This window comes from Sphaerodactylus townsendi, linkage group LG03, assembly GCF_021028975.2.
Source record: "Sphaerodactylus townsendi isolate TG3544 linkage group LG03, MPM_Stown_v2.3, whole genome shotgun sequence".
NCBI lineage: Eukaryota > Metazoa > Chordata > Lepidosauria > Squamata > Sphaerodactylidae > Sphaerodactylus > Sphaerodactylus townsendi.
In genome coordinates, this window is record NC_059427.1 from 23,690,975 (window position 1) to 23,715,742 (window position 24,768).

The 24,768-nt window shown below is 49.1% G+C and overlaps 1 protein-coding gene across 4 annotated transcripts in view; it reads left to right on the forward strand.

The window, feature by feature from the left end:
• Nucleotides 1-24,482, forward strand: part of IMPDH2 (inosine monophosphate dehydrogenase 2) — a 36,642-nt gene extending 12,160 nt beyond the window's left edge. The window contains exons 7-15 of one of the 4 annotated variants that reach the window (XM_048491672.1): nucleotides 1,093-1,292; nucleotides 2,096-2,186; nucleotides 9,337-9,432; nucleotides 10,206-10,277; nucleotides 17,694-17,837; nucleotides 19,390-19,534; nucleotides 20,754-20,897; nucleotides 22,100-22,226; nucleotides 24,164-24,482. In XM_048491672.1, the coding sequence (XP_048347629.1) occupies nucleotides 1,093-1,292; nucleotides 2,096-2,186; nucleotides 9,337-9,432; nucleotides 10,206-10,277; nucleotides 17,694-17,837; nucleotides 19,390-19,534; nucleotides 20,754-20,897; nucleotides 22,100-22,226; nucleotides 24,164-24,169 (1,025 nt within the window). In that variant the 3' untranslated portion in view covers nucleotides 24,170-24,482. The remainder of the gene's footprint in view (nucleotides 1-1,092; nucleotides 1,293-2,095; nucleotides 2,187-9,336; nucleotides 9,433-10,205; nucleotides 10,278-17,693; nucleotides 17,838-19,389; nucleotides 19,535-20,753; nucleotides 20,898-22,099; nucleotides 22,227-24,163) is intronic. The other 3 variants (XM_048491673.1, XM_048491675.1, XM_048491674.1) reach the window with 3 other exon arrangements.
• Nucleotides 24,483-24,768: the final 286 nt, after the last annotated feature.

The window sequence follows — 24,768 nt, forward strand, 5'->3', positions numbered from 1 at the left end:
TTCTTGCCCTCAGTGGGGTCGCAATGTGGCTTGCAAAAATGCCAACACAATTTAAACTAAGAATTTGGAAAAATTATGTACCATCTTAATAAACACATAGGGAATTCCCCTCACTAACCCCTCACAAAAGGCACACTAAAGTCTGGTCTGAGATCTGCTGGGTGGCCATGAGAATAACGGGCTGTAAGCCTTTGATTCTTGCCAAAAGGCTCTTGCTTTTGGTGACACCTTGACCTTTTTACGTACCTGCAACAAGAGGGAAACAAAAGCTCAGCTGAGATCTTAAACACCCAGTAGCCATATTTCTCCCAGTTCCCCTCCTATGTGCAGGTGGAAATAACTGTACTATTCTGATTCGGCACACTGCTTAGGACAGCACATAGGCATAGAGTTCCTTTCTGGATGTGCTGGTTGTGATGACATGTTTCTCCCTGTCCTTGGAGCGTGGATTCTAAGAACCAGAGTACAGCTGACCCTCTCACATTGCATCTTCCCACATTGTGGTTTTGACTGACCACGGGTCATCAGCGGACCTCACCCCTCAATGCAAGCACCTCCAAAGAAACCCCAAAGCAGGGCCTGGTATCACAAGGGGAGCTTCTGATGAAAAGCCCCCCTGCCTCCACCACTACTGAGGGCCACTGCCGCCGATGCCACTGTCCACCACCTTCTGAGCAGATGAATAGAAGCTGCCCAGAAAAGCTGAATAGCTGCCACTTTACACGGGCCTCCTGAAAACTTGCAGCCCTGTCGCTTGCAGTTTTCCACATTGTGGGGGACGCTTCACCCCAAATCCCAGCCACGTGGGAGAGACAATTGTATAAAAGGCCTCAGTGTCTGCAAGTTCCAGCTTTGTTGGTTTGAAGCTGTCGTTTCAAATAATGGTTGTGAGTACAAATTATTGTTCCTCTGCGTTAAGAGAAATCTACATGTTGTTGTAGTCCTGTGTTCTGAACTTTAGACTTCGGCTTCTGGGCTCCAGACCTTACATAGTCATAGACTTGCATTTGGTCAAGTTGCAGTGTTTTTCTGTCCCCCTTCCTGTAAACTGTATTTGGCTGTAACTCTCAATATGCCTCTGTTTATTTCTAGGCAAGTTGCCCATTGTTAATGAACAGGATGAGTTGGTGGCCATAATTGCTCGCACAGATCTGAAGAAAAATCGGGACTATCCCCTGGCATCCAAAGATGCCAAGAAACAGCTGCTTTGTGGGGCTGCCATTGGGACCCACGAGGATGATAAATATCGGCTCGACCTCCTTGTGCAAGCTGGTGTGGATGTTGTTGTGCTGGTGAGTACAGGGGGTGGGGGTGCAGTAGAGTGCTCTGGGGAGAGCTGCCGAGCTAGCTCAACCTGGACTTTGCATCTTCTGTATCACTATAGAAACCGACTTTTCCAAAACTTATTATTGTTCCAGAGAATTGTTGAACACTACTGAATTTTCTTGGAGAGTCTGCCTTGTTCCTATGCAACTTTTATGAGAGCAAGGTGCTTGGGTTGGATGGCAATGTAAAAATGCTTTAAACAGTGCAAAGTTTTAAACTTTATTTGCACCTGGACAATAGGCAGGACAGCATTAAAAAAAAGAAGAAGAGTTTGGATTTATACCCCCCCCCCCTTTCTCTACTGTAAGTGGGATATCTCTTCCTTCTCTTTACTTCCTCCTCACCTCAGAATGTGTAGTTTTGGGGTGAATGCTACTGTGACTTAAAGCCTCCTTGTCTTCAAACATGTTTGTGTGGAACTGCCTCAGCAACATGAAAACTAGCAAACCGAGGTGAAAAAAATGCAGCCCTTGAAAGTAGATTTCAAAGAATTTCTCTGTCCATTTCGGCTTCATGTAAAAGGCAAAGCAAATACACCTGGCAAATGCATTAACAAAACGAGAGATTAATTTAGAGAGCACATTTTATGTAGCTTTGTTCAAATTAATTATTACTTGGTGCCAACAGAGAAAAGTTCATGAAGTGTTTGTTTAACATGGTTGTGCTGCCTCTTGGATAAAGAAGGTTATCTGATGGTCTTTTGCCCTGGTGGAAAAGAAGAAAAAATTGCCTGGTAATATGGATTTGGACTCTTTTACTCTTCTTCCAGGATTCCTCCCAAGGAAACTCCATTTTCCAAATCAACATGATCAAATATATCAAAGAGAAATACCTTGAGCTTCAGGTCATTGGAGGCAACGGTAAAGACTGTTTATTGCTACTTTTAACTGTTCAATGGGAATCTGTTCCTTGGGTTATAGAGAGATTTGACACGCTTTTAGGATCGTGGTTTATTCAGTACCTTAAGAGACTTGAAGCTTGTGTTAGCTAATGAAGCCACATGAACAGTTTACTGTGGGCTCATATATAATATAGACCACACGGAGCTCAGTTTGATAGTGGGGCCTCAGAAGTTCTGTTGTCAGCATTATAATCATCTGTCTTGAATGTCTTCTGTGGTGCCGTGTTCCATTGAATATTTAAGGGGCTCTTGTGTGATATGTGGTCTAAACCTTGTGGGGTCACCAGTTCTGGGAAAGCAGTTATCATCTGAAGGATATAAACTCTGATAATTAAAGGATTTTTTCCCCCTTATGTTGACAATACCCATTAGCAATTTTTATTTATTTTTGAAGAGCACATTTTATTCACCGAATCTCAGGGCCTGAAGGAATTCTAAAAAAACCTTTGGCACATGCACATACCCCTTAGCAAACTAGTGCGACAGACAATAAGCAGTAGTCAGTGTGGCATTTTTACCAGATACTTTTTGTGACACAGGTCTTCACGAAGGCCAAACAAGTGACTTGTGTTACCATAATTCTTTTGGTGATGTTAAAGCAATTTGCTGTGTGGAATGTTTCCCAGTCCTCATTTCATTAATCATTCATCTGTTAGTTTGGGGGAGTGGTTTTTCTTGTTTTTTTAAAGTGAGTGTGAAAGTGACTTGGCCAAGGTTGGCCCACAAGTGTAGTCGACCCACGCGGTCAGCGTAAGAACGAGACGAGACGCGGAGATAACATCTGGTGGAGATCGCCAGCAGCGGGAGACCGGAGGTCCGTGTTCCTAGCGAGTCTCCCGTCTGCCGGTTCCTGGCACCTTTTATTGTTATCCTATTGGGGGCGTGTAGGAGGGAGGACCGGGGGGAGTTCCGGGAGAGCGGGAGGTCGGGAGATCATCATGTGATGCATGATCTCATCTGGCTACGTGCGGAGAGGAGCGTACGCGTCTGAGCCTAATCCTCACCTGGGGGCAAGGCCATTGTCCCTGCGCCCGGTGATTGAGTCAAGACAGTTCATGACCCGTGACTCATGGGGGGATGAGGAGTGGGGGTGCGATGCGACCGGCAAGGCCGCAGGTCCGTTGGCGTCCCAACGTTCTACTACGGCACTGCTGGGTCGGCAGTGCACTACTACATCTCCTCCTTTTTTACATTTTAGAAACAGGGGGGCCGAAACGCTAAGGGGCGATTTAAAGGGACGCTTGTCCCCTCCGCCGTCCGGTCAAGCTGGCCAAGCTGCTTGTGCAACATTAGAACTTGGTTGCGGGGTAAGGGAAATTCGAGGGGTTTCTTACACATGTTACAGGCAATATTAGACACGCATTGAACGAAGCAAGATCCGATAACAAGGCACACAATTAGACCGATGCAGAGCTGTACAATAGCACTCAACCATCCCCCCGGCAGCCAGCTCCAGAGGGCTGACCACCAATGGGGTAAAACATCATACTTCAGATTAGATACAACTTCTTGCAGCTCACGCACTTTCATGTGAATCAACTGGGAATTATCAGAAAGATTAAAACAACACATATTATGTACATTCTCACAACCTTGGTGATGCAGCAACAACAAGTAATCAATAGCGGCACGATTGTCTAGGGTCGCTTGACGAAGTTCCTGCTGCTCGGAGGCCAGGGCATCCAGAGCGGTGGAGGTGGAGTTGATGGACTTCGCAAGGGCACAGGCCAGCCGGCCAATAGTCTTAGCATTGTAGGAAGCGAGTCCGACTCCCACTAGGAAGTTGCGAGGGAGATCTAACTCCGCTTCGAGAGAGGGCGACCGCGTCGCTCCGACAGGAGGGTCGAAAGGCAGAGCGGAGCGGCGGCGGCGGCGTCCGGGCTCCCGGGGTGGAGCCTGGGGCAGGACGATGGTGAGGCGACTGAGGCAGCAAAGAGTTCCGGCAGAGAGTCGGGCGGGAATGTAGTTAAACGTCCTCTCCCCGCAGGTCCAGAACCAGCCCCTGGGGAGCAGGATGTTTCCGAACACGGGGGGAATGTCCTCCATGTGTGTGCAGTTCCAACTGGCCGAGCGGCAGAATGGGCCCGAATCGGTTCCCAGCCTTACCTGCGCCGGTGATGCGGGCGCAGGTGTTAGATTCGTGGTTAGCGACAGTCTTGGTGACAAGGGAGAGAGCGCCAGCCGGGGGGTTTGGACGACGGGTCCCCAGTCGGCGCTCATAGAGTATCTGATGGATGAGGCATTCATGAAGGGGCTCAGCCCAGACTCCGCTAGGAAGTCTCCGGGTGCTTTGCAGACGGGGAGCAGGCAGGAGCTTAGCAGGCTCCCGACTCCTAGGTACTGGCCCAGGCAGAAAGATGAGACGTTGGCGGCGGCAGCAAACTGCTCCCAGATGTTGGTCTGGTGAAAGCTCGTCAGGGGGTGGCCGATCGCCATCGGCAGGAGGCAGCGAGCAGGCAAAGGATGGTGGTGGCTGAGTTGGTGGTGATGATCGCAAAGAGAGGCGGCACAGAGGTTCTCGAGGTGTCTCGGGTGGTCCTGCTGGCGCAGCAGCGCTAGGAGCCTGGCTGGTGGTCGCCTTGACGTCTCCCCAGGTCGTTCGGGTCTTTGGGCGTTGGCGGCGGCGTTCCTGTTGAGATCGCTGGGCGGGATCCTCTAGAGAGATGTGTTCCATCTCCGGGATGGGGTTGGTTTCCTCCTGGCGCCATTCCATGGGTTGGCCTGTCATGGCGAGTCGGAGTCCGCAGGGACCTGTAGGAAGAGGGACTGAAACATACCCCCCTTTTCCCATGTTACGCGGGTCCCGCCAGGCTCAAAGCGGATGGCGGGAGATCGGGATCGAAGTTTAGTGTTTGGAATTTTAATATAAGAAGGAAGAAGGCTTGTTTTGCAGCCTGTGAAGGTTGCTTTTGATGCAATCCTCCTGGGGGCCGCCTACTCCTCTTTCTTTAGTTGTTTGACAGGGAGGGCAGGAGGTAGGCGACCCTGGTGGGAATCTGGCTTCAGAGCGTCATCGAGATGTGCGTCAAGGCGAGGGTCCGAACCTCGAGAGGGAACAGGCGGGTCCTGGGGATTGTGGGTATGCATGCTTAATCCAGCAACACAAAGGGGCTTTGGAAGCACCTTTTGGGGGGATGGGTGCATCCGGGAATGAAGCAATCCGGCAATTAGAGGCAAATTCCTACACACAAGGAAAAGGGAAGGGGGGGGTTTCTTTGTAGGGAGTTGCACTACCGTGACCTTGGTGGCTAATGCAGGAAGCGGGATGATGCTAAATTTTGTGATCGAATTATCTCGGGGGATTGCCGCCCGCCGAGACCGCTCCTTAAGGCTTCGGCCGAGCGTGGCAAACACCACCCACCCAAATCATGAGAGGATCTGTGTTTGCAGCAACCCCTTGTGGGTATTAGGGGCATAATGGCAGCAGCCCCTTTTTTAAACTGGGGCCTGTCCTGACAGTGCTACGGTATCAGGGCAGGCCCAGATTTTAATCCAGGAGGGCCAGTCAGCCAATTGGCCCTCCCTTGCTTTACTGGTCGAAAAACAGAAGGAAAAGAGGGAGGGAGAGGGAAACAGTTTTCCTAGTCGAAATCAAAGAAAATAATTTCAGAGGGCAAGATTGGGATCGACGATCGGTGACGGCTTTACCCGTCCCAGACCAGAGTCGTTTTGACCTGACTCATGAGGTCCCTTCCCCAGAGATTGACATGGATGTCCAAAATGATGGGGCGGACTGTGAGCTGCCGCGAGTCCTGGGCTGTTGACCGTGGCGGGCCCGGATGCTCCGTCTCGCCGGGTTTGGCTCCCCCCCCACCCCCCAGATGTGCGGGCAAGCCTCGGTCGGCCACTGGTCGGGCCACTCGGCTGCTCTGATGGACGGTAACATCAGCGCCGGTGTCCACCAGGCCCTTGAACTTACATCCTTCTATGGCGAGCTCCAGATATGGACGGGAGCTCCCGATAGGCGTCTCCACCGCTGCGGCGGTGGTGTAGGCTGCGCCATGTTGGCTGCTGGGGCTCGTAGCCTTTATTGGGTCGGCAGCGGGCAGCGCATGGGGCAAGAGAATCAGCTGGGCGCAGCTGGCTCCGGCGGGCAGCTCCTGTGGGATGTTTGTCCAGACCTGGAGGTGGATGGGTCCTTGGTGCGTGGAGTCGACCACTCCGGGGACGATGAACAGTCCCTGTTCAGCGGCAGAGGCCTTTGGCAGCACCGAGCCCAATTGTCCCGGTAGGGATGCCTTTGCATCATACTGGCTTGAGGCGACAAGAACCTGGTGGGAACTTAAAGGAGATGGGCTGCGGTGCATGCGAGCCAGATGCCAATGAAGTGGTTTTGACGGCAGGGGCCTAGGCGTTTGAGTCTGCTCTAGTACTCTCCTCCTTGGTCCTGGGCTGGGGAGGCGCCGGGCGGGAGTTTCCCCGACAGGCAGTCGCTTCTCCAGTGGAAGCCTTTCTGGCAACGTGGGCACCGGGTTTTTGGTGGCCTTCTCACTCCTGGGGAGGACCCTCCATCGGGGTTGTAGGCCCCCCCGGCGGGCTGCCTACACTCCCTTCGCTGGAAGTGTCCGGGTCTGCCGCAGTTAAAGCAGTCATCCTGGGGCTGCCTCCCGCCGGAGGAGAGTGCTGCGGCGAGGAGGCCAGCTTGGTGGGCGGAGGATCCGATGTCCTGGCAAGCCTTAAGCATGTCGGCCAGTTCAGGATTTTTGCCCTGCGGCACTCCGTGGAGGCGTTCTCCTTTGCGAGGCGCATGAGGAGCTCGTTTTGGGCTTCCTCGCTATCTACCTGCCTCTTGAGCGCTTCCTGGAGCCTGTTCACAAAATCGGCATAGGGCTCTTGGGGCTTTTGCCGGATGGAGGAGAAACTCTGGGTTGGCTGGCCGGCGTTGGGGACCTTAACAAATGCCTTATAGAGGCACTCCAGAGGCGACCGTAAGGGTGGCCTCAGGCAGGACAATCTGATCGTTAGGGTTGGCGAAGCATCGAAGCCATAAAGCTGTGCGCGCGGTGTAAGAGGTGGCTGCTCTGTTGAAGCACTGCTGGCGGAACTCACTTTCCCAGACCACAAATTGTGCAGGGCTCAGGAGCATGCGAAAGGTGGTCTTCCAGTCGTCTGGAACCATTAGGTGGTTCCTTGCGATGGCCTCCAGCATGCCTCACGTAGGGGTTAGTGACTCCTACGTCCCGCATTGCTTTCTTGGCGGAGCTCGGTAAGGATGTTATAGTTTAGGGGCGGTACTCGACAACCCGCGGATGACGCCACCCTCCCCCTCAGTATCTGTGAAGTGGACGGGGCACAATGCAAGAATCTCAGCATCGTCTTCCGTCAGGGTTTCTTTCTTCTGCAGATCGTGGCTAATACGTTCTGCGAGAGTCTTGAAACCAGCGCCATTACGTGGCGCTGACGGAGGTGCAGTGGCTTCTCGGAAAATGAAGGCGGAGCAAGGGGAGGCGGCTGAGCAGCGGGAGAGTTTGAATTGGGTGAAGGAGCGAGGGGGGCAGAAGGAGGACAGGCGCCCAATTTAGTGGATAGAGAAAATTCGAGGTCGAAATTGAAGGTGAAAGATCGAAAGGAGGGCCACCTACAGCAAGAGAGCCGTAGGTCTGCAGGCTGATGGCGACAAAACATTGTCTCCACGTCAGTAGCAGCGACATCGGCGCGCGAGGCTCTGTCTTGAAGAGTGCGCCCGATGTTTTCCCAGTCCTTAAGATGCAATGTACGCCCCTCAGGGTACCATGGACACTGAGCTTGAATCTCCTCAACCAATTTGCGGCGCCTCCTTCTCTTTACGGGGACCCTGCCGCATTTCGTTAACGCTTTCAGTTCGCCAACGTGCTTGTCATAAGCCCTGCTTTTGCAAGCTCCCATACTCACCGGTGTTCCGTCGGACGAGAGAGTGTCCTAGGACAGCGTGTCTCTTGATTCGCCGATCCAGATGACAGGCGATACCGAAACAGTGGTCGCTGGATGCGCCGATCCAGCGGACTTCGGTATCGCGGCCCTTCCCAGGCGACGGTGAGCAGGGTGGAGGTTCGAGGATTCCCGGGTTTCGGCACCAGCTTGTAGTCGACCCACGCGGTCAGCGTAAGAACGAGACGAGACGCGGAGATAACATCTGGTGGAGATCGCCAGCAGCGGGAGACCGGAGGGCCGTGTTCCTAGCGAGTCTCCCGTCTGCCGGTTCCTGGCACCTGTTATTGTTAGGCTGTTGGGGGCGTGTAGGAGGGAGGACCGGGGGGAGTTCCGGGAGAGCGGGAGGTCGGGAGATCATCATGTGATGCATGATCTCATCTGGCTACGTGCGGAGAGGGACGTACGCGTCTGAGCCTAATCCTCACCTGGGGGCAAGGCCATTGTCCCTGCGCCCGGTGATTGAGTCAGACAGTTCATGACCCGTGACTCATGGGGGGATGAGGAGTGGGGGTGCGATGCGACCGGCAAGGCCGCAGGTCCGTTGGCGTCCCAACGTTCTACTACGGCACTGCTGGGTCGGCAGTGCACTACTACACACAAGACAGCAGGACTTAGACACCACTGTTCCTATTCTTGGGAAGGGAGGAACCTGTAGGTGCAAACTTAGAGTCCTGGAATGGTCCCCTCCTCCCCTCCCTTGCATGCCACCTCACACTCCCTCCCATGCCCTTGCATGCCACCCCCACTCCCTCCCATTCCCTTGCATGCCACCCCTCACTCCCTTCCATTCCCTTGCATGCCACCCCTCACTCCCTCCCATTCCCTTGCATGCCACCCCTCACTCCCTCCCATGCCCTTGCATGCCACCCCTCCCTCCCTCCCATTTCCTGGCATGCCACCCCTCCCTCCCATGCCCTTGCATGCCACCCCTCACTCCCTCCCCTCCCCCTCCCTCCACTAGGGTGGGTGGGCCATGTCCAGATGCCGGGCCCCCACCCCTCCCTCTGCTAGGGTGGGTGGGCCATGTCTAGATGCCGGGCCCCCTCCCTCCCCTCCCTTGCATGCCACCCCTCCCCTCCCTCTGCGCATGCCACCCCTCCCCTCCCTCTGCTAGGGTGGGTAGGCCATGTCCAGATGTCGGCCCCCTCCAACTTCTTGCCCTCTGTTAAAAACAGTTATTTCCCCCTTTTTCCCTCTAGTGGTGACAGCAGCTCAGGCAAAGAACTTGATCGATGCTGGAGTGGATGCCTTGAGAGTCGGCATGGGCAGTGGGTCCATCTGCATCACCCAAGAAGGTACAGGGAAACACTGTATGTTGTTCACAGCCTGTTTTGCTGAACCTGACCTTTACCCTGAAGAAAGCCAGCGTGAAGAAGTGGCTAAGAGTCGCAGACTCTAATCTGGAGGACTGGGTTTGGTTCCAGCTCCTCCACATGAGCAGCAGAATCTAATCCAGAGAACCAGGATTGATTCCCCGCTCCTCCACATGAGGCCTGCTGGGTGACTTTGGGCCAGTCACAGTTCTCTCAGAACTCTCTCAGCCCCACCTACCTCACAAGGTGTCTGTTGTGGGGACACACACATGATTGTAACCTGCTTAAGACTCTTTTCAGTAGAGAAAAGCGGGTATAAAAGTCAACTGTTCCTCTTCCTGAATGTGCAATGGGAAGGAGGTCTAAATCCCAGTCTGCTGAGTCACTGGGATGAGCATTTACACTTTTTCCATGCTGATGACATAACGGGTGAAGAGCGGCAGCCCTTTGAGGGATCAGGGCAGCCGTGGCATTAACTCCCAGAGGGATCAGGGCAGCCGTGGCATTAACTCCCAAACAGGTGCTGGCTTGGTTACGTACTGAGTCAACATTGAAACAGGGAGGAGAGAGAGACCTAGGGCTGCTGGCCCAGGGTCACTTGTGCTTGGACAGAAGGGTTATCGGGTGCGTGCCCTTTTGCACTGAGCATAGATCATAATCCAGCTGCACGATGCCAAGCTACGTGCTGGCATATTGTGTCACTGTCTGGGGTCATGCCCTCTTACCTCTAAACTGTATGTTTTTGTCTTGTTTAGCTGCTCCAAAGATCCCTCCAGACCTAAAGTCCCACAGCCCCAAATGCCCTTCCACAATCACTGGCACCTATAGTAAGTCATTGCCCCCCTTCCCCTCCCCTTAATTCTGTCTTGGAGCAAGGCTCTGATTGGCTGCCATTGCTCCTCCCCCCCTCGCTTGTTTGGAGAGTAATCTAGTTGTTAGACGCACTTGGGGTTTTGTGGCTTTGGATACTGGTCGTTAAAAACTGAGAAGCTTTCTTGATTCTGTGCCTTTCCTAAAGCAGGGCTCCAATTTGGTCCTTTTGGGTACCAGTTGATGCTTTTTCCTTTCTTTTTTTAAAATCTGCAACTTGATTTTTTTAATTAAAAAAAGGCTTATTTTACTTTTCCTTTCTAAGGGCAAATTAACTTACATTTGAGAGGGAGCTATGAATTGAAATCCCTTCATGCCAGATGAAGTTACATTCTAATTCGATATACAAAATAGGTAAAGTGCTGTTTTTGCGAGAGAGGTGCTTAATTGGGTTGACCTGTTGGTTGGAAGATTGCAAGCTCTGTTCATCAGGTACACATTTCTAGTGTCATAAGGGATTTCTCATGTACTTCTTACTATGAAGTCCAGCTCCATGTAGAATAGTGTGAGTCTATCAAAAATATTGAAGGTTACAGTAAGACAACCATAAAAAACAGCAGAACGGTGATAGCTAAGATGATTATTTCCTTATTTGTATTGTCAAAGGCTTTCACGGCCGGATTCAACTGGTTCTGGTGGGTTTTCCAGGTTGTGTGGCCGTGGTCTGGTGGATTTTGTTCCTAATGTTTCACCTGCATCTGTGGCTGGCATCTACAGAGGTGTATCACAGAGAAAAGTCTGTTTCACAGTGTGTCTAAGTGAGAAGGGAAAGTTTAGTGTGGTATATTGTCCATGTCCCAGGGTGGGGAACCAATCATTAAGTGTTTGGGTGGAACTTGCTATGCAAAAGTGTGGTTGAGTGCATTCTGCAGTTGCAGAACATGTGTTAAACAAAACTGGACATAATATTTTATTTGAGAACACTGAAATTCTGGACAATTCAGAAGGTTACTATGTCAGACTGCCATTGAAATTCACAAACACCAGGACAACTTCAATAAGAAAGAAGAGACGTTAAAAATTAGCAAAGCCTGGCTCCCAGTACTTAAAAAATGGACTGATAATACCCCGCAATACGATGCACTCAATCACACCTTTGCATAGCAAGTTCCACCCAAACACTTAATGATTGGTTCCCCACCCTGGGACATGGACAATATACCACACTAAACTTTCCCTTCTCACTTAGACCAGTGGTGGCGAACCTATGGCACGAGTGCCAGAGGTGGCACTCAGAGCCCTCTCTGTGGGCACACGCAAACAGAGCCCTCCCCCACACATCTAGGCTGGCCTGGGCCGCTGGGCTTGATTATTAGCATTAAACCTAAGACCTAGTTGTGGGAAAGCAGTGTAGGTAACCCTTTTAAGCACTGTTAAACCCCACTGATTTTCATGCAAAGAACTAAAGCGCGATCCTTTACCTGGGAGTAAGCTGGGTTTCTGGCAATGGGGCTTGCTTCTGAGTAAACCCTCCTAGGGTTGTGATTCACCCGTTGGAAGAGTTGCACGGTTGCTCCAAAGCAAAGCCACCGACTACCACCAAGCTTACTCCCGAGTAACGCATGCCTCGGAGCCAACCATTTTTTCTAAACTAAAACCTAAGTATTTAGGTTAAATTGCCGTGTTGGCACTTTGCGATAAATAAGTGGTTTTGGGTTGCAATTTGGGCACTCGGCCTCAAAAAGGTTCGCCATCACTGACTTAGACACAGTGTGAAACAGACTTTTCTCTGTGATACACCTCTGAAGATGCCTGCCACAGATGCAGGTGAAACGTTAGGAACAAAATCCACCAGACCACGGCCACACAACCTGGAAAAACCACCAGAACCATTTCCTTATTTGTTTATAACATTTATATAGGTGACCACAGTCATAGACAATCCACCTGGAACAAAGCCATAAGAGCAGTATTTTATATGAGCAAGATTTTAAAAGTCTTGCACACAAAGGCCTATAGTCAGTAAAGACTTGAAACTTGTTATCAACAGAAGTTCAAGTTTACATAACGACAGATACTTAACGGCAGAAGCTTTAAAAGCTATCCAGGGCAGGCTCATTTTGTGTAATCTATGCTTCCTCAGAAGTCTTCTGTAGCTCTCTTGAAATATCTTATGGTTTTAAATAGCATCTGTAATTTAAACCTTGCCCAAAGGCTCCTAGTGATTCCAAAATATCTGCTTCAGGTTCTGACTGAAGCAGGGCCATGTTGCAGTTCTGAACTTCTGGTGGCAGGAAGCTTTTTTTCCCTAAACCTATATCAAATGTCATGCAACAAAGGCCTCATCTTGAGTAAATGAGGTTATCCATTTCTTATCGACATCCTTTTAAATATTTGAACATTATGGTCCAAAGGAAATATTTGAACATTATGGTCCTTAGCTTTAAAAGGGGCTTGGACAGAGTTATGGAGGAGAAGTCAATTTATGGCTACCAATCTTGATCCTCTTTGATCTGAGATTGCAAATGCCTGAACAGACCAGGTGATCGGGAGCAACAGCCGCAGAAGGCCATTGCTTTCACCTCCTGCATGTGAGCTCCCAAAGGCACCTGGTGGGCCACTGCGAGTAGCAGAGAGCTGGACTAGATGGACTCTGGTCTGATCCAGCTGGCTTGTTCTTATGTTTTCTATGCATCATCCCTCTTCCTTGTTTTTTACCTGTTAGAGGCATAAAATGCTGCCGAAATTGCCACTCCGCACAAGAGAAGAGAGCGTCAGTCTGTTCTGCTGTTCTTGCACATGGTAGATAACTGATGACGTTCCTTTTTGAACACCGAGGTTTTCTGAAGGAAGTGATAACCCACCTTTTCTCCTGATGATATTTGAACCCAGTGAGAAGCACAGATAGCCTAGGAAAACCTTTTTTTTGTCTTTTTCGCATGATTGGCCACCTTTCTAATTCTCATTTACTGAGCAAAATTTATTACAAAGTTTGTTTTTAAAGGTAGAACTACAGTTTTCCCAAGAGTGGTCTTGTGGGAAAGTATTTTGAGGATTTTCAAGCAACAAAATACAATTTGTTCTCATGTTACGTGATTCCTGTAATGCAGGGTCTCTGTTTTGGCTTACGTTCCAGGATTCAGACAAGCAAGCAGAGTTTCCCAGCTGCGTAATCGATTCCTTTCCATGCCCACGTGTCCTAGCTTTGCATCCCACTGACGGTTGTCAACAAGATCGTAGGCTTTATTTCCTGGCTTGTCTTTTGACGTCCCTTCTATAGACTTGCAGTTTGTGCAAACTGAAACTGATTAGTCCATTTTTAAAATAATCTTGCCTACTCTGTAAGTCTTGCTGTCAAAGGTCAGTCTGGTAACTCTTGTCTTTGTTATAGCCATGGTGTCATATTAGTCTGGCTGGAATAGGCCATTGGGAAGGATAGTATTTTTTTGACACTGATCCTCATTATTTTGCCTGCTTACATTCTTTAAAAGGGCTCCCCTTTACCCTCTCCTTCAAAGCTATGTTGCTCTTTCAAAAACCACTGGGGTTTTTCCAACACCAGATGGTTATCCATGAAGAAAGTGCCAGTAATGGAGAAAGTGCCAGTAATCTGGAGGAACTGGGTTTGATTCCCCCGCTCTGCTGCTTGAGCTGTGGAGGCTTATCTGGAGAATTCAGATTAGCCTGTGCACTCCCACACACGCCAGCTGGGTGACCTTGGGCTAGTCACAGCTTTTCGGAGCTCTCTCAGCCCCACCCACCTCACAGGGTGTTTGTTGTGAGGGGGGAAGGGCAAGGAGATTGTAAGCCCCTTTGAGTCTCCACAGGAGAGAAAGGGTGGTATAAATCCAAATTTGTGGTATAAATCCAAAACTGATTGTGGTATAAATCCAAACTCCTCTTCTTCTTCTTCTATTTGGGAAATAATCCTTTTTTATATTTTTTATTTTTGTATAGATAGAAATTGACAGAACAGAAAAAAGAAAAGCAGATCTAATCATTTAGTTCTAAAGACTAAGAGAAAACAAAACTATACATATAATATTATATAAAAAACAATTGCCGATAATAGCTAGCTTTGATGTAAATTCTAATAATCCAAAACAGGTTAAAATTCTGATCAATGAATACTATTATAAATCTCTAAAAAATTTCTCACAAACTCAAAATTATATTGGCACATTGTCCTCTTTCATGATATAATTAATTGTTTGTTTCTCTTTAAGCCCCTATATTTGCAAAATAACCCAAAAGAAAAAAAGGTTTTGATAAGAACTTCCTCCCTTCATTCCATTCAAAGCCTCTACTCCAGTGATGGCGAACCTTTTTGAGACCGAGTGCCCAAATTGCAACCCAAACCCCACTTATTTATCACAAAGTGCCAACCCAGCAATTTAACCTGAATGCTGAGGTTTTAGTTTAGAAAAAACCGTTTGGCTCCTCCTTTTTCCACCCCACCTGCTTGAGCAGGGGCTAGCCTGCTCTAGCCTCCAGCAAGTCCCACACGCACCACTCTGTGCCTCTCTAGCAACTCTGCCTCCTCTGCGCCCCCCCCCCCCAGTCAGTAGCCACATGGAGCACAGGCACCAGGCCCGCCAGCCAAGTCCTCCCTGCTCACCGCGGTGCGCACACATTGTACTCAGTGACCCTGATCAGTCTAGATGTGTGTGTGAGGGTGTGTGTGATTTTCCGCCCCCCACAGGATGAACTCTGTGTGCGCGTGCCCACAGAGAGGGCTCCGAGTGCCACCTCTGGCACCCGTGCCATAGGTTCACCATCACTGCTCTACTCCCTTCCCACCATGTACCTTTTTTAAAAAGGGGAGTGAGAACATCCCTTCATAATAAAGACTGCAAATTCTCAAGGGATACAAAAATGAAGTAACTGAATGAGTAAAGCCCAGCTAGATTTGATTTAATGAAATTCCAAATGCATCTCAAGCCCAGTGCTTATCTGAAACAGATTTTAAAAGATACTAATAATATATATATTGTTGAATAGTATATATATATTGTTGAAGGTTTCCCCGGCCAGAATCAAGGGACTTTTGTGGGTTTTCCGAACTGTGTGGCCTGGTCTGGTATTTTTTTTTAGGTCCTAATGTTTTGCCTGCATCATGTCTCTGAAGATCCCAGGCATAGATATGGGGTGAAATGTTAGGAGCTAAAACTACCAGACGACAACTGTACAACCCCAGAAACCCCAGTTTGTAACAAACTTGAGAACTGGCTAACTTTCCATTCTGCCAGAGCAAAAGCTGTGTGAAATCCAAAAATTTGCACCCCATTCCTAAATATGTGTAGGGCAACACCCTCACAAGCAGAGCATGTGTTTTAGTGGGGGGTGGGATCCTGGTATCTTCAGTTAAAGGATATTGGGAAGGTGTGCTGAGGAGAAATTTCTTCCCAAAACCCTGGGGGATCATGGCCAGCCAGTATAGTTAGTGAGAATGCAGTTCTGATTGTGGTTAGTGTTCAGCATAGTCCCCTTCAGTGGTATTATGTCCCAGGAACCCAGTCTCTTGTTCACCCATAGACTTGTATATTTATTAAGATTCCACGAATATGTGTCCCAGGTGTCCCTCTTGAAGGACCTGTACAGGCTCTGAAATGATGAGGAGGAGGATAAGGTGGCTCAGGAATAGACTGGATTTACCTGTTTTGTATCTCTTATTCTCTGGAAATAAAAAGCAGCGCTGTACCGAATTACTATGGCGGAGTTTCAAACCCTGCTTTGGAAGCAGAATCATCCCTGTGTGAGGTTCGCTGTTGGGGACTTGGGATAGTAGGACTGTCTCTTCCGCCCCAGAACCAACATGCTAATTCATAAAGGGCTGGTCTCCCAAATATTGTTCTGTGTATCCCATCATGAAGTTTGGTCACCCACATCACTGGTTCCAAGTTCAGGACCTCTGTGTGTGCGCGTGTCCTGCTCTCTGGGCTTGGGGCTCTTATCGTGGAAAATCTGTTTGCAACATTTGGCAGCCTTGACGTTGCCTCTGCAGAAGCGAGACCAACTCTTTAGCGCTAACCTGGTTTTTACCTTCTCACTGGAGGCCCGTTTGTTGGCTGGCTGAGTTCCAATTCAATGCAGTTGATTTCAGTGAAACTGAAACTAACCTTTCCTAGAATAAGTAAAACACTTCTGGACCATGGGCTGTTTATGCCCTAGAAATGGGAAGGAGAGCAAAATCTCAGCTGAGCTGGTACAAAAACTGTTTTTTGGGCTCCTGTTTCCTGATGAAGCATTGAGTTATATGTATTGTTGAAGGTAAAACGGCCGGAATCATTGGGGTGCTGTGTGGTTTCCGGGCTGTATGGCCATGTTCTAGCAGCATTCTCTCCTGACGTCTCGCCTGCATCTGTGGCTGTGGATCCTTTGAAGATGCCAGCCACAGATGCAGGCGAAATGTCAGAAGAGAATGCTGCTAGAACACAGCCATATCCCATTGAGTTATACTTCACCGTGTGGATGGCGAGTCTGAAACCTGCATTCAACAGGAAGCTTGCGTTCTCCGAATGACTAATCTTGCATGGTCCTGGTCTCATGCAAAGCACTGTACTAACCACGATGGAACAAAGACCTTAAGTGAATTGTGAATGGGGGAGACAGTATCCCATTTGAGGAGCACATTTTGCAAAGTTTGTGCATGCCCTTGCTGTGCAGCCTGCCTCTCTTCTAGCCTGAACATCAAATTGCTGCATGGATGATGGAAACCACGAGCAAATCCAGGACAAATCATTGGCACAAAACAGTCCTTGTTGACCCATGACCATGAGCTTGAAGGATCCTTTCTCTTGGAGTTTTCCACATCCTGTGGTCTGTTTCCTGTCCCTTTTCATAGTAAATGCAATGTCATGGGTGGGGAGTTATATTTTGGTCATCAAGTGTGTCAGGTTTTCTGGCTTGATGAGAACTCCCAGCCAAGTTTTCATGTCCTCATGGCAGGCGTAAGTATTTTTTCTAGAGATGATTCTGTCTGGCTAGATCAGAGGTGTCCAACTCTGACGCTTCAGATGTTCATGACTTCAATTCTCATCAGCCCCTGCTGGTCAACTGGCCATGCCAGCTGGGGCGGATGGGAATTGTAGTCCATGAACATCTGAAGCGCCAGAGTTGGACACACCTGGGCTAGATGCTACATGGGGTCCAGGTCAATAGCCCCTAAGACTGACAAACCAGTAGTTGGCATGGGTGTTATCTATTGTGTGGGCTATAGCCCTCTGAGCCATGTGATGAGCCACCCTGAGTTATTGAAGCTGCTCTGTGGGTTTCTTTTGCTTAAGAGAGTGTGACCCAAACGGCCCTGCAATTTTTGGTCTTGTGGGGTTAGACTTGGGGAAGAAATCTTTTATGAAACCAACTTTGGACCAGTGGGCCCAATACTTACCACTTTTGTTTCTTCTCTCTGTCTTTGTCTCTGGGTTGTCTAGTCTTGGCATGTGGGAGGCCCCAGGCCACAGCAGTATACAAAGTATCTGAGTATGCCCGGAGGTTTGGCGTGCCAGTGATTGCAGATGGTGGCATCCAGAATGTTGGCCACATAGCCAAGGCCCTGGCACTTGGTGCTTCCACAGGTGAGATGCTAATTTCAAACGACTTGTTCTTTGCTCTCAGGCACATGATAATCCCTAGAGCAGTGGTGGTTAACCTATGGCACGGGGACCAGAGGTGGCACTCAGAGCCCTCTCTGTGGGCACGTGCAAACAGAGTGCCCCCCCACACACACACACACACATCTAGGCTGGCCTGGGCTGCTGGGCTCGATTATTAGCATTAAACCTAAGACCTAGTTTTGGGGAAGCAGTGTAGGTAACCCTGTTAAGCGCTGTTAAACCCCGCTGATTTTCATGTGAAGAACTAAAGCGTGATCCTTTACCTGGGAATAAGCTCAGTTGCTAGCAATGGGCTTGTTTCTGAGTAAACCCTCCTAGGGTCGTAATTCACCCATTGGGAGAGGTGCACAGTTGCTTCAAAGCAAAGCCACCGACTACCACCAAGCTTACTCCTGAGTAACGCACACCTTGGAGCCAACTGTTTTTTCCAAACGAAAACCTAAGTATTTAGGTTAAATTGCCGGGTTGGCACTTTGCGATAAATAAGTGGGTTTTGAGTTGCAATTTGGGCACTCAGTCTAGGAAAGGTTCGCCATCACTGCCCTAGAGAGAATTTCCACCTTTTGAGGCGGGGTCTTTGCTTTCCGCCCTTTTCATGCTCATCCTGTCCTGCAGGGGGCAGAGTTTCACTAGAGAGGCTGAAATGAGTCTCACCAAGAGAACATCTGCTGTGCAAAAGCCTATCTACAGAAAAGATTTTAGAAACACATCTGTAAATAGGGCAGAATTAATTCTTCCACAGTTCACGTGTTTACTGTTAGAAACACTTGAAAAGCATTTGGTGTTCTCTTCAATTTTATAGAGTGGAAACTCGGTTTTCGTCACCTTTGGATTTAGTTGGATTTGGTTTTCGCTGATTCTTTTGGCGAAAATTTTACCTTGGTTTTCGTTGTGTGCTTCACTTTTCATTGATTTTCGCTGGTGTGCATGTGCTAAAATTGCGTTGAAAACCGGCCACCTCCTGCTGCTCCATTGCTTGTCAAAGGGAGCCTCGGTTTTCTCTGAGGTTCCCCGGATGAATTGACAACGAAAACCGAGATTCCACTGTAATGTCCTAATGTCTCCTAATCCTGAAATCCCTCACCACAAGTTGAGAGGGAAATCAACATTAGTCTTGCTTCAGCGCAACCAACTTTCAGATTTTGAAGCTGGGGGAAGCAGCTGCCATGTAGCTTTGGCACAAACGCCTACATATTTCGTGGAAGAGGAGAACTGCTGTTTTGCAAATGCCTGTCCCTTTGTAGAGAAACTAATACCAGAACACCTCAGACTGTGTCTCTCTAAATATATTTAAGAACAACTAAATATAAACTATGTGATGACTTTTGAGGCCCTTTGTTTTTACGGCTTCCATCTTTTAAGGACAAGAGACAAGTCTGATCCAAAATCAGCTGTAAAAACTTCCACTGTGCCCTCAGGGCTTTGGCCTAGCTCTGACTGTCTGCCAAAACCTCATTCTGTCTTCTCTTTCCTTCCCACAACACCTCACGCTGTTGTCTTTGCTTGGCTGCAGTGATGATGGGCTCCCTCCTGGCTGCCACCACAGAGGCCCCAGGGGAGTATTTCTTCTCTGATGGGATCCGACTAAAGAAATACCGGGGCATGGGATCGCTGGATGCCATGGACAAGAACCTCGGTAGTCAGAACAGATACTTCAGGTGAGAAGGGTTCAGCTTTGTGCAATTGCCGCTGGAGAACGCAAAGCTGGATTTGTACAAATGTGTGAAGATTGAGAGAGAGGCCTGTAACCCTGACTAGTGGGACCGCCTCTCCAAATACACCCTGAAGAGAGCACTATGCCGTATGGATACCAACTTTATGGTGGTCCCTGACCCCAAAAAGTGTCCAGCTGTCCTTGACCAAGACCAGAGCATTTTTGGCTCTGGCCTGGCAGAATTCTCTGTCAAATTAGACCACGGCCCTGCAGGAGCTGTCACAGTTCCTCCGGCTCTGAAAGACAGATCTGTTCCACCAGGCCTATAGTTGAGGGCAGCAACAGTAATTCCAACAGATCTGGCCTCCCTGCTCGCTTTCCCTGCCTTACCTTTGTAATTCCTTTGTCCCGTAATCCCCTTTGTCCAGTAATTCCTTTGTCCTGTTTTTCCTTCCTTCTCCCGTTAGATGGTTTTAGTGCCTCAGGTTGACGTGCCAGAAACTGGTTGCATTTTAATTTTATATATCCCTGTCAGCTGCCCTGAACCCATGAGGGGAAGGACAGCCTATAAATCTAAAACTAAATAAATAAAAACATGTTAAATAGCTGGAACATTGTCACAACCTTCTCTTAAATGCATTTTGGTGAAGAAAGACCAGTGGTGGGATCCAAAAATTTTAGTAACAGGTTCCCATGGTGGGATTCAAACTGTGGCATAGCGCCAATGAGGCTAGGTTGGGCATGATGGGGCGGGGCCAGGCATTCCGGGGGCGGGGCGTTCCTGGGCGGGGCTGTGGCAAGGACACAGCTGCTGCGCCGGTCCTTGGGCGGGAAACAAATGCACGCAGGCACAGGCTGCCATGCATGCCAGTGCACCTCCTGCTAGACTGCTTCAAGTTCTGCATGCTACTGCTGAGAGGAGGGGCGTAACTAAGGCAAAAATCACGTGGCAAAATCACCAATTAGTAACCCCCTCTCGGCACACACAAATAATTAGTAACCTACTCTCGGGAACCTGTGAGAACCTGATGGATCCCACCTCTGAGAAAGACCCTTGTATTTGGGCAGATGTATGATGGGAGGGAAGAAAATATTAACACCCCCCCCACACACACACACACAGCTATTAAATCTGTGGATTCATTTGTTAACATTTTGAGATCAGCTTTCAGAGTGATGTGTTTTGTGAAATTCTGAGTCTTGTTTTTCTCTGATTTCCCCAGTGAGACAGATAAAATTAAAGTGGCTCAGGGGGTTTCTGGAGCCGTGCAGGACAAGGGCTCCATCCACAAGTACGTGCCATACCTGATTGCTGGCATCCAGCACGCCTGCCAAGATATCGGTGCCAAGAGCGTCACCCAAGTTAGGTGAGAGCATTGACAGTTTTGTTTTCTTCGTCTCCCTTTCCCCAGAGTACCTTAGGATCATATTGAGAACAAGACTGGAGGAGGGGTTAGAGTGTCTGACTAGGATTGTAGTGGCCCAGTTTCCAGTCCCACTCTGCCACCAAAATTCACCAGTTGACTTTGGCCACACAGGATAACTTACCACACAGGATAGTGGTCGGGAGGATAAAATATTGGAGGGAAGAATGATGTTATCAATTTCTGTGGGTTTCCATTGGTGGTGGGGGAGTGTTAGAACTTATGTGTGGATTAGCCATGCAAGCATAATGGAATAACAGCACTTGTAAATCAACTGGGTGACACCCTACTTCTAGTATCAACCCAAAGGAGTTCATTGGGCTATCTCAAATCGGCAAGTTATCACTACAGGGCACTCCAAGGCAAGATTAAATATCGTAAGGCCTGAGAGCCACATTCCAGGCCAAGAATTTTACCCAGAAAAACATTCACCGCTCCTATTATTCGCCAAGATTGGTCAGTGTATGGCAAACATTATTGACGGATCTGATACAGACTTCTCTGTCTCCATACACACATACATCCCTCCCAAACCTTGCAATTTTCTGTATAAATAGAAAACATCAACTAATTTCAAATATGTAAAGTGCTGTCATGTAGCAGTTGTCTTCTGGCAACCCCTTATGGCATAGGTGTCAAACTTGCGGCCCTCCAGATGTTATGGACTACAGTTCCCGAATGATGTGAACTGTAGTCCATAACATGTGGAGGGCCGTGAGTTTGACATCTGTGTCTTATGGGGTTTTAAAGGCAAGTGACTTACAGAGGTGGTTTGCCATTGTCTTCCTCTGCATGGCAACCCCTGAGTTCCTTGGTGGTCTCCCATCCAATTACTGCTTAGCTTCTGAGATCTGACAAGATCTGGCAGCCCTGGGCCATCCAGACCAGAACAACCTAAGCCCCTGGTGGCGAACCTTTGGCACTCCAGATGTTATGGACTACAATTCCCATCAGCCCCTGCCAGCATGGCCATTGACAGGGGCTGATGGGAATTGTAGTCCATAACATCTGGAGTGCCAAAGGTTCGCCATCACGGACCTAAGCCATACAGCTTTCAATACTATTTTCTTACTGTAAAAGATTAGTATTTTTTGGAATGCTGAAATTTTCCATCCAAAACCCAAATTTAACACTCTTTGTGGCAGGTTGGGAATGTTGTCTCAGTCTGCTCCTGTCTTTCACCATCAGGGCCATGATGTATTCAGGAGAGCTGAAGTTCGAAAAGAGGACAACGTCTGCCCAGATGGAAGGAGGGGTTCACGGTCTCCACTCGTAAGTTCGATGTGTAACATTTGCCACTGCTTCATAGCCTCTCCCAGCTGGGAGGATAAGAGGAAGAGTTTGGATTTATATCCCCCCTTTCTCTCCTGTAAGGAGACTCAAAGGGGTTTACAATCTCCTTTCCCTTCCCCCCCAGAACAAATACTCTGTGAGGCGGGTGGGGCTGAGAGAACTGTAACTAGCCCAAGGTTACCCAGTTGGCATGTGTTGGGAGTACACAAGCTAATCTGATTCACCAGATAAGCCTCCACAGCTCAAGTGGCAGAGCGGGGAATCAAACCCAGTTCTCCTGATTAGAGTGCACCTGCTCTTAACCACTACACTATGCTGGCTCTTAATGCATTGATAACTCAATTCATTGCCACTGTCACATCACCAGCTTGCTGGTTTGTAGAGCGATCCGTGACTGCTGGTTTGTAGAGCGATCCGTTGCCTGCAAGTGAGTGGCGATACAGAATCAACTCATGTGGTTGGTATGAACAAGGTTCACGCAGGCTTATCTATCAGATCCTGGAAAGAGCTGGAGAGTGGCTTATTGCAAGCCAGTGTAGCCAGGCCAAGTGTTTCCACTGTTGATCCTTGTTACTACTTTCTGAAGCAGGGAAGAATTGCACCAGGCTAATTGCACACAAGTGGCAGAAAGAGGCAAGAGTCTGTGCTTCTTAGGGTACCTCTGAAGCTACTCAAGGGTCCACAAGGAGATAACAGAGGTAGTGCACTATGCTGCTCTGGGCGGTACCCTTATTGTGCATTTAGTTTTTCTCAGAGTAATTTGTGTGGTGCCTTTGAACTGTTCTGAGTGTTTTTCAAGACATAACTTGCTGCTCATCCCTCAATACCACTGTGTATCAGGGGAAGAGGGTCAGGTGTGATTTAAGTGGCATGAAGCTATAATCAAGACAACAGTCACAAAAGTCTTGAAGTATTTTGGCTGTAATCCCAAAAGTCCTGAAGTCACAGGTGCAAGATTGCTTCTGAGCTAGCATGCACAGGAGTGAGTTGCACTGCCTAATAATTTGGGAGCAGTTTATTGGGCTTTTATGTAAAAAAAACCCTAGCTGCTCACAGGCTTCCCTACTTTAAAATGGCTGCTGAGGCAGCAGTGTGGGGGTGGGGATGATAGAGGCCACCCTGTCTAATGCTGTTGGTTATTCTGTAAATATGGCTTAACCTTTTCCCACACATGCTTGTAAAAAAATTGTTCTCCATATTTTCTCGGGTGCTTCTGAGGGTGACGTCTCCTCCTGTTGAAGGATGCTGCTTTTCCCATAATCTTGAACGGGGGGGGGGGGGAATAAGCTGCCAGTGTTTAGCCCCCAGTTATACTACTGTTTCTCCCAGCCCAGGGGTCTGCAACCCGTGGCTCTGGAGCCGCATGTGGCTCTTTCTGGCCTTATACTGCGGCTCCACGTGGCCTGGAGGTCGGAGGGTAGCGTGGGCGTGTCCCTCCAGCCCTCCAGAGCAGTGCTGGAAGGAAAGATGAGTGGAGGGGCCGAACCAGAGGCGGCTCCGTCCGTGAGGGTGCCATTTTTCATGTCCCCTCCACTCACCTCTCCTTCCAGCACTGCTCTGGAGGGCTGAAGGGACACACCCATGCTGCCCTCTGACCCCTGGAGGTCAGAGGGTAGTGTGGCTCTGTCCCTCCAGAGCAGCCGCCATCCCCCCTCTGCCCCACGGAGCAGGCAGCTGCTTGCTCTGTCGGACAGAAGGGGTTTCTCTGCCCAGCTCCTCCGCCTCCCAATGCTGGAAGGAAAGGTGAGTGCAGGGTCTGAACCGGCTCGCCTCTCCAGCTCAGTAGACCTTCAGGGCTGTGGAAAACAGGTCCAAATGGCTCTTTGGGTGGTAAAGGTTACTGGCCCCTGTCCCAGCCCCTTGAATTAACTCCTCACTGAACAGACCATAACCTTCTCTTCCCTTTCTCTGCCTAGATATGAAAAGCGCCTTTTCTGATGAAGGTCCTCTTCGCCTTCCCACAGCCTCTTTGCCTCGTGAGTGCCTGTGCTGCCCTTCTCATGAACTGCTCCATGGAAGTGCCATTTTGCCAGCAGGGCTGGGGCTGTTCACGGCTCCCCCACCCCTGCTCATCAGCTACTTTGACCAAGGCTGAGGAGAATGTATCGGCCTATTCCAGAGGAAGTGCTGTCACTTGAATAAGGCTCTTGAGAAGGGCCCTGTGTGGGTGCTGACCTGTGTTTCTACAATAAAACTGAGAGGGAGCATTTTCCACCTTCTTTTTGATGAAATGTACAGGGATGTCGTCTGTCTTTGTTCCTAGCAGCTCCAAGGGCTGACTGGGTTAGAACAAATGGTCTCCAACCTCATGCTAAGCATAAGCATAAGCATTTTATTGTCATTGTGCACACACAACGAAATTGACAGCAGCATTCATCGATGCACACAATTTCAGACTCATACATCATCCTCACTTTCCCCTTCCTCCACCCATCCCTACACAGCCCCAAACACATCAACACCAAGCCGCGGAGTTTAGCATAGCCACAGCTCTAGAGTAGAAGCTGTCTCTAAGCCTCTT